This window comes from Ostrinia furnacalis, unplaced genomic scaffold (assembly GCF_004193835.3).
Source record: "Ostrinia furnacalis isolate ACB-3 unplaced genomic scaffold, ASM419383v2 OfSCF6117, whole genome shotgun sequence".
In the NCBI taxonomy this organism is placed as follows: Eukaryota; Metazoa; Arthropoda; class Insecta; order Lepidoptera; family Crambidae; genus Ostrinia; species Ostrinia furnacalis.
In genome coordinates, this window is record NW_021136356.1 from 3,472 (window position 1) to 17,581 (window position 14,110).

Sequence of the window (14,110 nt, forward strand, 5' to 3'; positions counted from 1 at the left end):
TCTAGCAGACCTAGAAGCTTCAAATTTGGAATGTAAGTAGTGTTTGGTGTATGAATCAAGGAAAAACTAAAATATTTGGGAGCACGGTAGTGCAACCGCCAAGTCGAGTGAAATTTTTCAATTTCGGTCCAGTTTTCTAGATACATAACTGCTGTCTACAAAATACAAAAAGAAATGAGATTTGGGGGCACGGTAGTGCAACCGCCAAGTCGAGTAAAATTTTTCAATTTCGTTCCAGTTTTCTTGATACATAACTGCTGTCTACAAACTACAAAAAGAAATGAGATCCCATCAAAAACAATACTTGTCAAAAAAAACAAGTCTCGCAACTCAGTTGTTCTACGGTAAAAAGTTGTGAGATCCATGTAATACCAAGTCCAGGCCAGGAAATCTTTAACGTTTTACATAAATATATTGACTTGGCCATCGCATGAAAACACGTGTAAAACAACTGAGTTGCGAGACTTGGTTTTTTTGACAAGTATTGTTTTTGATGGGATTCACTACTATTCAGTTATAGTTCTATGTACCTAATTTTTTGTGTAATATTCAAACTATTCAAAAATCGGTTTTTTTAATCGATAACTTTGTCACATCCCTAGCTCATGATCATAACGGTACGATTACAGACTATAATCGAATAAACTATTACATAAACTATTTACAGCAGAATCCGTCTACCGACATCGACGGGAAATAAGTTACAATAATTTAACACGCCCGTATTCACAAACATTACTATGAGGTCTCACAGTGTGCGTGGACGCACAATGTGACACACGAACCAATCTTAAAGCTCTATTCAACGCTGTGCTTTCGATTTGCTGCTTCACTTATACAAGTATCGTTTGTGAATACAGGCGTAATTTGTCCTAACAATTACCAATTACCTACTTAGCACAGAACTGGGAAATGCACATTCGCCGGTTAGATTTTTAGTTGGAAAATCACTCTTATTGCATTTGCATAAGAAGGTACAAAGTTAGTTTTCTGTACCATCTGTATTATAGTGAATGAATAACGGATTCACTGATTTGAATGAAGGATGTACAAGAATACTGCACCGTTATTGAATGATCTTTCTGATATGAATCGCTTTGCTTTATCGTTCAATTAAATGATGGAAGAAATTTAATTCTCAGATTCTTTTCTATAACTTCTTGTTTTGTCATAACCTGCAACTAGGATGCACTCCGCGATAACAAAGCTTATTGAGGTTTAGAGGGTTCAGCTTTATACCGAATTTAGACGACCAAATAATCGTCACAAACATCTATAAAATGCGTTGATAAGATTATATCGAGGCGTGCATTCTACCCCGGATGGTTATCTTAAACTCAAGTGGATATTTTGTAGCTAAAATAATGTAATATTCTAATGGAAAGAATTGTTCAAATCAGTAAAGTATTTTCGGAACCTATTCGATACAAACAATCAAATCTTTCCTCTGTCTGTCGGTCTATAGCGATAAATTCAAAAATACTGAAGGGATTTTCATACGGTTTTCACCAATAAATAGAGTGATTCATGGGATTCAAACTCTATTTTAACATAGAAATATTATGGGTGTAGTTCTTCATTAGTTACTTCACTGTATGTACTTACGTCCCAACTCTTCTATTAACTTCAAGGGTTCCATAAGCGTCTTCGACTGATCACCATCGTCCACTGTCACTGGCTGTTCCAACTGGTTCGTCACTTTGTCACTGTTACTGTCACTGTGATTTTTCACTTCTAGTTTTTGCGCTGACTTAACTTTTACACTTTTCAATTGACCGTCATCATCTAATATTGTTATATCTTCGAACTTATTAACGACTGATTCTTTTAAATCTTCAAGAGTCCTTGTGTTGACTTGCTCATTGATTATAGGTAACACATTGTTCTCGTGCCCGTCCAATATTGATAAGGTTTCACACTTCACGCCGCATTTTTTTATTAAATGCATCAATATGAGTAATATTGTTGATAAAATTATCTTTCCGTAAGACATTTTAGATTTTTAGTAAACTATCACAGGAATTTAATTTATTTATTTTACAAAAGACGTTTACATGATACGAAAACTCCGTCGAAAAGTTTGAAGCACGTGTTTTGTTTTTAATAACACTTTTACCACTGGCTGGAAACACGGTATTGTCACAAAAAAAGTGAACTGTCAGCGTTTCGCGCGCTTTTTACTTTTTTACGGTTAACTTTTTAATTTGTGGAATGGGACAAGAAATTTTTTGTTGACAAAAAATCGAAAGTGGTGTCGCTACTCGCGACCCAAACTAAAGTGACGAAAATCGAACTGTACGGAGAAATGCTTTTACGTAACCGCTCTGACATTGAGTTCGAAGATTGTGTCCGGTTTAGGGGGCTACTCCGTTATACAATTTCAATATATCGACAATATCTGACTCTTTTACTTACGCAGGCAGACTTACGTGAGAGACAGAGACAGGTGGAGTGGATTGTATTGAAATCGTTTTGTAGAGTAAGCACCTAAGGCATTGTTCATACGTTATGTGACGTTATCGTGAATGTTGTCGTACGTGTTTTTATGGCATATTTTAAATTATTCCTTTAAATTACTTATTAATGTTGAGGCTGCAGTTTGTAAAGTATTAGAAAAAAATCTGTAAAATAATTTGAGACCCGATATTTAATGGAACATTATTTTAATTAACGTCTAATTTAGAATCTCTTCATTAATCTGTAACTATACAGAGAAAGTGAACTAAGTATTTTATCTTATCGTAAGATAAAAAAAAATAAACCGAAAGTAGTACACAATAATCACTAAAATTTTGTCCTCGGCAGGATTTTGAATCCGTAGGTACTCGCCACGCAAACCACTGAAATCAAGCTACGGGACTACTCCCACCTCTGATTCCCATAACTGCAACTCTTATGAAGTCAGAAACTAATATTTAAAGCTTGTCCGCCAAAAAAAACCCAACCCTTAAAGTTCCCGGGGAAAGTTAAATTGTTATTGGACCCGCAACGAAATTAATCAGAAAACATAGGAGGAATTCGACGTTAAACAGAAATTAAAAAGAGTTAAATAAAAGTTAGTTTTCTATTAAAATAGGTAATTTATTTCACCATATCCAATCACAGTTTGCTTTTTCCATTATTTGCCATGCTCCTAAGAACTTTTCTTAATATTTTGCCTGTGGGATTCTTGGGTATTTCGTCAACGAATCGAACTCCGCCCCGAAGGTGTTTCGGGTTCGATAGCTGTAATCAAAATAATTCACATGAAAATAAAGAACTTAAGTTCTTAAAATTATTAAGAGTTGTATCTTACATCGCTGTAGCGTTTTATTTTTTGTGATTGTATTCTGAAGTATATTATTATTTATTATTTAGGTTATTTTTAAACAGCAGATATTTCAGGAATGTCAGTCACCAATGCGCTGGGCCGACCAAATGAAATCAGCAGTGGGAGACGGCGTATGTGACTGCACCAGACAGTCTGCCAATAGAGAGAGATGGAGGGAGATCGTGCGGAGAGTTGTATCCGCCTCTACAACCGATGTGAACAACGCCTCAACGTGACCAAGACCGCTCTGCCAAGAGCGTAACGAATAAGAAATAATTTCAGGAAAGCTAACGTATGAGTGGAGTAAAAAGCGAAGAAATAAATCTGTTTTATTCTATACTAGCTTTCCGCCCGCGGCTTCGCCCGCGTGGAATTTTGTCTGTCACAGAAAAACTTTATCGCGCGCGTCCCTGTTTCAAAAACCGGGATAAAAACTATCCTATGTTCTTTCCCGGGACTCAAACTATCTCTGTGCCAAATTTCATCAAAATCGGTTGCGAGGTTTAAGCGGGAAAGCGTAACAGACAGACAGACAGACAGACAGACAGACAGACAGACAGACAGACAGACAGAGTTACTTTCGCATTTATAATATTAGTTGGGACTAGTTGGGATTAGTTGGGATATTTTGGTCGAATTGATAGCAACAGTTAGTAGTACTGAATGGAGCTAAATGGAGCATCGATGGAGCTTAAAAATAATAATGGTTGGAATAGTTATTCGACGAAATGATCCATTTGCTTCTAGTATATTTGAGGGTGTTGTGTATGTGTTCCTGCAGTAGAAACTTAATAACCTAATAATGAGTAGTTTGAACTACTATCCAATATTGCTTAGTTGCTTTACTACAATTATAAAATTAGTAGCCCAAAGCAAACAATCTCAGATGATAAACACCAAAAATGCCATAATACATAATAATAATAAATATCCTTGGACATTTTACACTAAGCTTCTAGTCCCAAACTAAGCAAAGCTTGTACTATGGGTATAAAGATACTTAAATACTTTTTTTTTGTAAATACATACTTAGTATACATAAATGTTTCAACATACCCTCTGAGCCACGAACTCCTGAATCTCCTTCTCCGTCACACTTTTCCCAGGCTGCGTAGATATGAAGGCCATAGGCAGTTCCCCTGCCTCCTTGTCAGCCACCCCCACCACCCCTGCCTCCCTCACTGCTTCGTGCTGAAGCAATAACGCTTCTATTTCTACTGGAGCTACCTGTAAATTGTGAAAAATTGGTTAAAATGGCACTATCCAACTTATGATGATTTAAAAAAAACATATTCAAAAAACGGAACTGGCCATCGTACAAAAGAAATGAAAGGGCTCTGTCTATGGCGAGATCTACTATACGCCACTACAAACTAGTGTACCAACAGATGGCGCTGTTACGACTCCACTATGTATGCCGCCGTGCGTATAATCCTGAATCGCGGTGTCAGTTTTCTCCCTGCTCAGCGTATAAAGAAAAACCAAGATGGTGCAAATTGGACCTTGGTCCCCGAGCACAACACCCGCTCGGAAGGAAGCACTAACACCTTAGCTTCCTTATTGTGGTTCAGCATCAAATCCCACAGGCTCTAATGCATAATTAATAAATTAATAATTTGGTCTTCTTCCCAGTAAATGAAGCATGATTTGTTTTATTGCTAACAAAGGATATTTCAAAATTCATCTCCTCATGGGTGAAATTGAGGTTCAAAATTTTACGACAAAAAATCGGAGGTAAAGCTAGTTTGAGAATCACAGACTAAGTTAATTATGTACTTAAGGTAAAAACAGTCGTTTTTCGCACCTGGTTAGCCTTATACTTGATAAGTTCCTTCAGCCTGTCCACCACGTAAACGAACCCCTGCTCATCGTAGTACCCCACGTCCCCAGTCATCAGGAAACCTTCATCATCAAAGTCATCTGCTCGGTTCTTGCCGACGTAGCCTTTCATGATCATGGAGCCCTTGACACAGATCTCACCGGTCTGATTCGGACCGAGGGCTGTACGGGTTTCTGGGTCTACAATCTGGAATAACAATTTGATTTAGGTATGTAGAGGTTTTTATAATCAGGACTATTTCCACCTCTCGTTCCCGCCGCTGCCATATCTGTGTAGCCAGGATCTACAGCTTGACCGCCAATAAAACTCAACCAGTGAAGGTCAAGTTTGTTAGGGAAAGTTAAACTGTCATTGGACCCGCAAGGAAATGACTCAGAAGAACATAGAAGGAGTTCGAAGTTTAGGTTCGACTTCCCTCCAGTGCAAAGCGGACAGTGAAAAATGGTAAAGGTTTTTATAGAAAGTTGTTTCCTTCGAATTGAAGGTCCTGAGTTCGGTTCTAAAAAAATTTAACAATCACTTTGTATAAAAATTCGTCTATAAAAGACAGCACATTAGACTTTACATTTTTGTTCCAAAATCACCCCTATTGCTACTAAATTTAGTGCTTTTATCTGTAAATAGACTTAATGATAACAGATCCTGGTCAAAAATGAAGTTTTCCACTTCCAATCTTCCCATGGATTTCGTAACGGCCCTCGCCCACAGCGTCTTTTTGTAGTGACGATACTAACGCGTGTTAGTCGCATTTGCAACGCACTACAGAAGCGATGCCAACGCGCTACTAACGCACTACAGCAGCGCGACTGTATCGATGCAAACGCGCGACCGTGTCGAACGACATCGTATTACGTTTTCATCGCGACAGAAGCGCGTTTATTTGGGCGAGGACCGAGGGCACACAGCTAGAGACCGCATTGCGACTGTATCGATGCGAACGCGCGACAGAATCGCTACTGCATCGCTACAAAAAGTCGCCGTAGGCGAGGGCCTAAGCGGCAACTAAGGGACAAATAAAAACATCAGGTCTCCCCACACACACACACACACAGTTGCACAGCGTGCTATGGAGAGGGCTATGCTTGGTGTTTCTTTGCGAGATCGAATCAGAAATGAAGAAATCCGTAAATGAACTAAAGTCGCTGACATAGCCCGACGGATTAGCAAGCTGAAGTGGCAATGGGCAGGGCATATAGTACGCAGAACTGACGGCCGATGGGGCAGCTAGGTTCTGGAATGGAGGCCGCGTACCGGAAAACGCAGCGTGGGACGTCCACCTACAAGGTGGACCGACGACATCGTAAAGGTAGCGGTAGGGAAGCGCTGGATGCAGGCCGCTACCAATCGATCAACGTGGAAAGCATTAGGGGAGGCCTATGTTCAGCAGTGGACGTCCTATAGCTGAAATGATGATGATGATGAGGTCTCCCCAACCCGTCTGGTCAGCTAGTTCTGGTAAACCTCCATTTGCCTCTGGTAAATAGTCAAGCTACTGCAGAAGGGACTGCAGTAAAACCATTGTCAAAGATACCTACCTTAAGCACAGTATTGTTAAGCACTTGTCCCACGCTGGCTGGTGGGGTTCTGTCATCATCAAACATGTTCCTTGTGAGAGCCAAGGAAGACTCCGTCATACCGTACGCTTGTATTATTCCGGAGATGTTGGGGTACCTGAAAATGATGTTATTTTAGTTCTACAGGGTGGCCCAGAAAGAAATTCACTTTTGAAAATTCATGGAAAAAAAATCTGTGTAATTTTGTAGAACTTTATTCATTACAATTCAAAGAAAATGAAATGGAATTTGTTATTAAATTTACCTTTATTAAATTACATCGTCCAGGAGATTTCCTTGACGCTTACAATATTCGATCAACATGCATCAAAATCTTAAAATGCGTTCGTTAGAATTACCTCGAAACTTATTTTCCATTTTTTGCCGAATGTTCAGCTTCAGTTGCTGCATGGTTGTTGGATTATAAAAGTATACACTACAAAAAGGAGTTTTCTGGAGTGAGATCAGGACTTCCTGGTGGCCAGGAGATGTCACCCCTGCCTGAAATTATTTTTTCGTGGGAACATGTCTCTTACCATCCAAATGCTCTTTGAAGTGTGACACGTAGCCCCATCTTGATGAAACCAAGTGCTATTATCATAGCCTTGCGAATCTTGACACTTTGAAATCAAGAAGCCTTTCAGCATGCCAGTATAGCGCTCTCAAAAATTAATCATCCTTTCGATGCAACAAACCAATTAAGCAGGTGTGAATAAATCTCATTGCCACTAAAAAGCCCTTATCTCATTCCAGCAGACTTCTTTTTGTGGGGTTACGTTATGAGCAGTGTATACTCTAATAATCTAAAAACTCTGCAGCATTCATCCATCCTGAATCCATTTAGAGGTATCTCTAACGAAAGTTTTCCAAAATTTTTATGCATGTTGACCGAATGTTGTAAATGTCAATTTAAAAATAAATTGCATGAAATTTCCTTTAAATTGCAATAATTAAAGTTCTACAAAAATGTACAGTTTTCGTTTCCTTAAATTTTCAAAAGTGAATTTTCTTCTGGGCCACCCTGTATTAGATGCTTCGCATTAAAACCAAGTGATGAGGTTATGAAGATAGCAATCCCTTGATAAGATTAATACAAAAATTGTACATAATAGCACAATTAAAGTAAGTTTTATTACTAGATATAAAACGTTATCTATCAAAACATATTTCTCTCATTGTAGACTGTTTTGTACTCTAATTTCATCACTATTTTACACTCCTTACGCTGGACAGATGCGTGGCCTTTTTGGATATTTGTCCCTTTTATGACATCTTTGGGAAAAATGGGAATGATCCTAACCTACTATGCCAGAATCACACGGTTATTTACCGCACCATAATAATAAGTGAGGTGTAATCTCAGATGGTATGTTACATACCAGCCATAATACTCCTAAGTGCCTAAGATACCCTTTTAGCTCCTTTAGTTTGGGAAAGAATTAGCATTAGTATTCCATTTATGCTTTATTTCTAATAACCTCATAAAGGTAAAGGTAAAAGCAGGAAGGCTCTGGATGCAAGCCGCTACCCTGGTCAAAATGGAAATTCGGGGTGGTCTATGTTCAGCAATGGACGTCCTATGGCTGAAATGATGATTATAGTGTACTTTATTTCTATAGGAATAAAACTTACCTCGCCAAGAAGTCCCGTATAGTGTCAGGATGCGCCGGCGCCGCTCCCACGACAATCCTACGAACTGAACTAAGGTCATACTGAGTAGGAATCTTGAGAATCGCCATCAGCACTGCTGGCACTAATGATAACAGCTCCACCTAAAATGTTAATTGTTTGTTTCTTAGTTTTAACCAAAAGACGTCCACTGCTGGGCAAAGGCCTCCCCAGGGATTTTCCCTGGGGAGGCCTTTGCCTTTGCAAGCCTTTGCAAGACGACCAGTCCTGCTACCTTCACCAATCATCGGTCCACCGTACCGTGGTCGCCACTTTCGAACTTTACTGCTCCAACGGCCATCAGTTTATCGAGCAATGTAATGATAAGATAAAATTGTACAGGGTTCATTTAAACAGTTGCTAGGCAATCACCGTTTAGTATTTTAAAGGACATCATCCATTTTGGTCCAAAATCAAAAGTGCCGGCCAAAAAATAAAAGTGCTGTATTCTGATAGAATACGTCCGCCTTAGCATTTTTTACTATGGCACCAAAGCTGTAGCACCACTGTGCATCGTAGTATTTGAGTTCTAAAAATATATGAAACGACTGACTTTGATCTCAAATACTACGACGCACAGTGGTGATACAGCTTCGGTGTCATAGTAACAAATGCTAAGGCGGACGTATTCTGTCAGAATACAGCACTTTTTTTTTTAATTGGCCGACATTTTTGATTTTGAACAAAAAATGTATGAATCGTCAATGAATTTTAGATCTCAAATACTCGACGCATTGGCCGACAGTTGGGCCCGATTCTAATTTGTATGAAGAATCGGCCGATACCAAATCGGTGTAGTGTGCGCACTTCCAAACAAATGTTCATACTGATCAACAGCCCGACTCAACTATCGGCCAACTAAAAGTTGGTGGTCTGCGCCTAGGTTTCACTTTGATTACTGTCGTGACTTTTAAGATTAGAAAAGTTAGAAGAACGGAAAACTATACAATATCGGCTGTTGGGTTTCTTTTGTAGAGGACGGATGAATGTTCAATTTTAGAACATTATCTCGCGGCTCGGTTTCAATGGCCCCGNCCTTTGTAACTACTAATTTATTAGGTACACTCTTTCAGAACACTTATAATATGTAACTTTGTAAAATATTTGCCTTTTCATTTAAGTAACTATGCTAAGGTATGGTAGCAGAACTCTTGCTGAAACTTTTGCAAAAGCAACCTGTATTTGGGGCGTATATTTTAAGTGCCCTAAACGTACAAATCTAATTAGTAAATCTATTGATCTAAACTTCTTCTTGATTTTGTAGAAAAAATACTTACTTTGTACTTCTCCACTGCCTTCAAAAGGCTGTCCACGTCAAATTTGACAAGGAAAGCATACGTCAGGCCACGAGAGAGTATGCCCAGTGTGCCCACCAGGCCCATTGCATGGAACCACGGGCCTATGCCCATGATAATCCCGGTGCCGAAGTCCATGGCCCTGAAATGAAATTAAATAATTAATAGGTGGTACGGCAAGCTATATTTGGGTCATCATAATCATTTCAGCCATAGGACGTTCACTGGTGAACATAGGCCCCAAATGATTTCCATAATGGTTGGTTGAGTGGACAATGGTTAATGCTCGCAATAAAAAAATATAGGAGAGTACCTAGTGTTTTGAATGATCAGAAAAGGTTATAACAGGAAAAAAGTCTTTAAAAACAAATATATCTTTTGATATTTAGAATTTTAGATTATGAAACTTATCTTATCTAAGTTAATCTTACCCACACAAACATATTCCTAATATATTCACATGTGTCAGCATCACACCTTTAGGCAGTCCCGTAGTTCCAGACGAATATAGAATAAAAAGTGTGTCTGTTTGTCCATCCACATGCACCACATCTATCTCTTCAAAAGAGTAATCTCTCGTTATACCCCCTTTTCCATCGTTAATGCATAAATCGTTGAACAAAAGAGTGTCGTTAAATCTGTCAGTTCCAAAAAGGATGATTTTTTCAATGTTTTTGTCCAATCTTAAAGTTTTCTCATGAACTTTAAAAGCCTGTGGTGAGCAGAATACGTATTTTGGTTTCGATATACCGAGGATGTGGTTAATTTCACCTGAAATATAAATAAATATTGTCAATAATGTAATAGAATGCTTACTTTTATTTATTTATAAACATCATCAGGTCATTTAGTTCCCACTGCAGGAGCAACCTCTCTAATTTACCAGAGGCATATGGAGGATTTGGCCTACACTCCTCAAGCTGGCCAGACGGGTTGGGGAGGGTTCATCTTATAAATATTAAACTTCATCATCATCATCGTCATCATCTCAGCCATAGGACGTCCACTGCTGAACATGGCCTCCCCCAATGCTTTACATGTTGCCCGGTTGGTAGCGGCGTCTGGCGCTTTCCTGCTACATTTATGATGACGTCGGTCCACCTTGTGGGTGGACGTCCCACGCTGCATTTTCCGGTTCGCGGCCTCCACTCCAGAACCTTGCTGCCCCATCGGCCGCAATATTAAAGTTAAAGCTAAATAATGGGTGCAATTTTGGGTAACTCTAGTACCATATCTGCTAGTGCCTGAAGTACGGTAGCGTCACGGGAGGGTATTTTTGTGACGTCATATGTCAACGAGACTTCAGATGTGCTTCAGATTACGTCATATGTCACCCCTCCCATACCTAAGGCACTGACATAGATATACGCTAGAGCTGTACTTTTTTTACCTGTTATAAAACACTAGCGCCGCCTGCGACCTCGTACGCGTGGATCCCATTTTACCCCCTTAGGGGTGGAGTTTCGTAAAATCCTTTTTTTGCGGATGCCTACGTCATAACATCTACCTGCATGCCAAATTTCAGCCCGATCCGTCCAGTGGTTTGGGCTGTGCGTTGATAGATCCCTATGTCAGTCAGTCAGTCAGTCAGTCAGTCAGTCACCTTTGAGTTATATAAATTTAGATATAAAAAGTGTTTAAAAATTAGCACCTACCTTTAGTATACCAAAGATTAATAGTAGTTATAACTGCTCCAGTACAAGAAGAACCAATCAAGGCGCTGAAAAACTCCCTCCTATTTTCTGAAATGATGGCTACAGTCTCTCCTTTTCTAACACCCAGCTTGTAGAGAGAGACGGCCAGATTCGTTGCTTCTTGTGCTATTTGACCATATTTGTAGAGTTCGTGGTTTGTACCGTCGATCTGGAAAATTTAGTTTGAAAGGTGTAGAGTTCTTTGTGTTTAAGGATCTTTGCGATGAAATAAAATTAAGTGTTAAGGTTATAGTCCAGTAGAATTAGCTTTTAAATCGGAAATAATTCCTACAAAAGATTTTATTGTTTTAATGGCTTCATTGGTTGCCCATTAAGACTCTCCTAAGTTTTCGACTTCGACGGAGTTGTGCTTAAGTGGTGGGGGCCCCCGAAAGGGGCATTTTTTCGGTTTTCCGGTTATACCGCGTAAAGGACTTACCCTATCAAAAAGTGGTCTTCATGACGATTGAAGGGCACTTAATCCTGCATTGAATAAGACCAAATTCATATGTTTTGGACAAACCGTTCTCGCGCTAAAGTTCGGCAAAGTAGAAAATATACGTATATTTAATGACCCTCTCCACGTCCAATGGTTTGTTACCCACAGGCTTCCAAGTCTTGAAAAGGGCCACCTCAACCAGTGTAACCCTATCAAGGCTTACGAGCTTGATGCGCCTATCCTTGTTCGTCCCAGCCGTTCCTTAACTGCGGTTGCTGCACCTCTTCCTGGCACTCACCTGAACGACTCTGTGTTACCTACTGTGGCTGCCCCTCTTCCTTGTATCCTCCTGCATGACTACGTTGCCTAGCCGTATGCCTGGTCTAAGGTTCGACGCCAAAAATCAACAACAACAAGTTCATATTAAAACGCTGAAGAGTTTTTTGTTTGTTTGTTTGAACGCGCTAATCTTAAGAATTACTAGTTTGATTGAAATCATTATTTTTGTGTTGAATAGCTCATACATTGAGGAAGGCTATAGGATATATACAATCACTCTACGACTAATAGAGGCGAAGCAGTAAAGAAAAATGTTGCAAGCACGGGAAATAGTATTTAAACTATTTTCACTCGTACGAAGTTGATTTTGTGGCGTCGAACCTTGGACCAGGCATATGGCTAAGCAATGAAATCGTACAGGAGGGTACAAGGAAGAGGGGCAGCCACATTAGGTAACACAGAGTCGTTCAGGAGAGTGCCAGGAAGAGGTGCAGCAACCGCAGTTAAGGAACGGCTGGGACGAACAAGGATAAGCGAATCAAACTCGTGAGCCTTGTTAGGGTTACACTGGTTAAGGCGACCCTTTACAAGGCTTGGAAGCATGTGGGTAACAAGCCATTGGACGTGGAGAGGGTCATTAATTATACGTATATTTTCTACTTTGCCGAACTTTAGCGCGAGAACGGTTTGTCCAAAACATATGAATTTGGTCTTATTCAATGCAGGATTAAGTGCCCTTCAATCGTCATGAAGACCACTTTTTGATAGGGTAAGTCCTTTACGCGGTGTAACCGGAAAACCGAAAAAACGCCCCTTTCGGGGGCCCCCACCACTTAAGCACAACTCCGTCGAAGTCGAAAACTTAGGAGAGTCTTAATGGGCAACCAATGAAGCCATTAAAGCAAAAAAATCTTTTATAGGAATTATTTCCGATTTAATCAATTTTTGTGTTTAATTCTACTGGCCTATTATGGCAGAAAAGTTTAAAAGGACTATTCCCACCTCTCGTTCCCACAGCAGCAACTCCTGTGTAGCCAGGATCTACAGCTTGACTACTCGACTAAGGGACGAGTATGCCAACATGAGGAGTGTAGACCAGATCCTCCATTCATCATCATCATCATTTCAACCACAGGACGTCCACTGCTGAACATAGGCCTCCCCCAATGACTTCCACATCGCACGGTTGGTAGCGGCCTGCATCCAGCGCCTTCTTGCTACCTTTATCAGGTCGTCGGTCCACCTTGTGTGATCCTCCATTCACCCCTGGTAAATTAGAGATTGTCGTGCTCCTGCAGTAGAGACTAAACAACTTCAACGCCTCTGTGGTCTAGTGGTAAGACCAGATGCAGAGGTCCCGGGTTCGATTACCAGTGGGGGCAGACTTCTCTGTTCGGTTTGGTTGGTGGTAGGGATTGTTATAAGTCCTGGTTAGCTACCACCATCTTACCTAAGTCCGTCGCCATAACAACAATGTTATCAGCATTGCTGAGTGCCGGATGTTGGAAGTAAGAAGTAAGTTCCTCTGTGGTTGAGGATTCCGAGTGAAGCTTGCTTTTACCTACAGCCTGATTATCACTTATCATCAGTAGAGCTAAGATGCGTGCCGTGATAATTTTTATCGATGTCAAAATGTATTTGCAAAATCGATAAAATAACGTGATAACCGCTTATCGCGGCGCGCATCTTAGGCCCCCAGGTGAGATACAGGCCAAGAGCTTCCTCGTTGAGAATAAAAAAAACAAATGATAAAAGATCAACTAACTTACTAGTGGACCAATGAAAGCATTAAATATTTGTCTTGTTCAATATTTCCTTACATCTTTCTAGAAAAAGAAAATCAATAAAAATACTTACCAACGCAACTCGGTCTTTAAACTCCCAAAGTTTTCCCAGAATGAACTCTCCAAAGTTAAGATTACTTGGTAAACTGAAATCCTTCGGACCGTACAGATAGTTTTTATTTTTCAACATCTTTTAAACTTTGAATTGAAAACACTATAAAACAAAACACAGTAAGTACCGACCTATC

The 14,110-nt window shown here is 39.9% G+C and overlaps 1 protein-coding gene across 3 annotated transcripts; it reads right to left on the reverse strand.

The window, feature by feature from the left end:
• Nucleotides 1-3,069: 3,069 nt before the first annotated feature.
• On the reverse strand, nucleotides 3,070-14,110 carry LOC114362019 (4-coumarate--CoA ligase 1-like). 3 transcript variants are annotated; one of them, XM_028317266.1, is made up of 9 exons: nucleotides 13,936-14,110; nucleotides 11,322-11,529; nucleotides 10,098-10,437; nucleotides 9,649-9,808; nucleotides 8,336-8,475; nucleotides 6,686-6,821; nucleotides 5,115-5,336; nucleotides 4,367-4,537; nucleotides 3,070-3,225 (listed from the first exon to the last, which is right to left on the reverse strand). In XM_028317266.1, exons 1-9 carry the CDS (start codon nucleotides 14,050-14,052, stop codon nucleotides 3,100-3,102), a joined length of 1,620 nt encoding a protein of 539 aa, XP_028173067.1. In that variant the 5' UTR covers nucleotides 14,053-14,110; the 3' UTR covers nucleotides 3,070-3,099. The 3 variants fall into 3 exon arrangements, with proteins under 3 accessions (XP_028173067.1, XP_028173070.1, XP_028173069.1); XM_028317269.1 differs by having other exon boundaries at nucleotides 11,523-11,529; nucleotides 13,936-14,102; XM_028317268.1 differs by having other exon boundaries at nucleotides 11,367-11,529; nucleotides 13,936-14,102.

What these genes read in the sequence shown, in the direction of transcription:
- LOC114362019 (XM_028317266.1), bottom strand. Translation starts at nt 14,052, where the DNA reads ATGTTGAAAAATAAAAACTATCTGTACGGTCCGAAGGATTTCAGTTTA. An exon ending in TTAGGAATATGTTTGTGTGG is followed by an intron (nt 9,809 to 10,097) that starts GTAAGATTAACT and finishes ATTTCATTTCAG; the next exon opens with GGCCATGGACTTCGGCACCG. An exon ending in ATACGGGACTTCTTGGCGAG is followed by an intron (nt 6,822 to 8,335) that starts GTAAGTTTTATT and finishes CATCATTTTCAG; the next exon opens with GTACCCCAACATCTCCGGAA.